The sequence below is a fragment of the Sinocyclocheilus grahami genome, unplaced genomic scaffold, assembly GCF_001515645.1.
Source record: "Sinocyclocheilus grahami isolate Dianchi unplaced genomic scaffold, SAMN03320097.WGS_v1.1 scaffold844.1, whole genome shotgun sequence".
Classification (NCBI taxonomy): Eukaryota; Metazoa; Chordata; class Actinopteri; order Cypriniformes; family Cyprinidae; genus Sinocyclocheilus; species Sinocyclocheilus grahami.
This window is the reverse complement of record NW_015506023.1, coordinates 526098-526779: the sequence shown is the minus strand read 5'-3', so window position 1 is coordinate 526779 and position 682 is coordinate 526098. Positions and strand designations below refer to the sequence as shown.

General features: G+C 41.9%; 1 protein-coding gene across 1 annotated transcript in view; it reads left to right on the top strand.

Annotated features, from left to right (window-relative positions):
* Window positions 1–325: 325 nt before the first annotated feature.
* Window positions 326–682, top strand: part of polr2d (RNA polymerase II subunit D) — a 6144-nt gene continuing 5787 nt past the window's right edge. Inside the window, exon 1 of the mRNA XM_016247611.1 lies at window positions 326–550. Within this exon, the coding sequence (XP_016103097.1) occupies window positions 478–550 (73 nt within the window). The 5' untranslated portion in view covers window positions 326–477. The remainder of the gene's footprint in view (window positions 551–682) is intronic.

Here is a 682-nt window from a genome sequence, read left to right as displayed (position 1 = left end):
TCACACCGTGATGTTCAACATTTATAGAGGTTTGTCTGTGGCTTTACCATACAATATTGCTAAAACATGATATACAAAACAAGTAGTGACAAGACATTGTAACAGAAACAAAAAACAGTCAAAACAAATAAGGTGCAAAGTAATGAAATAAAGAAAGAATAAAAATAAATAAACATTTGTAATCATTAAAAGAAGCTCTACTTTATTCCAAAAGTCTTGTGCCTGTTCACGCGTCAACAATTACAATTGAATATGGTTTTCTACAACTCCATTTAAGCTGCGGAGATGTTCAACAACAGTGCGCGAGGCGGCGCTGTGCGACAATCCTCTCGTACTTTTTCGCTTTGGCACGTGACCGGAAGTAGAATGTTTCATTCAAAGCGGCGCAGTAGACAGTGCGCGGCGGAGTTATGTGACTGTGTGTAGTAAACGGAGAAGGTTAACTCATATTCACTGTTCATTGACTATATTTATTATATGATGGCGGCAGGAGGAGCAGCGCACGTGGGAGATGTGGAGGAGGACGCGTCGCAGCTCATGTTTCCTAAAGGTGAGAAGATTGAGTTAGAAACATCGCGTCAGAACAGCACGCGCGTCTCGATCAGTGTCCTATACACACACACACACACACACACACTCTCTCTCTATCTCTCTCTCTCTCACACTCTCACACACTCTCACA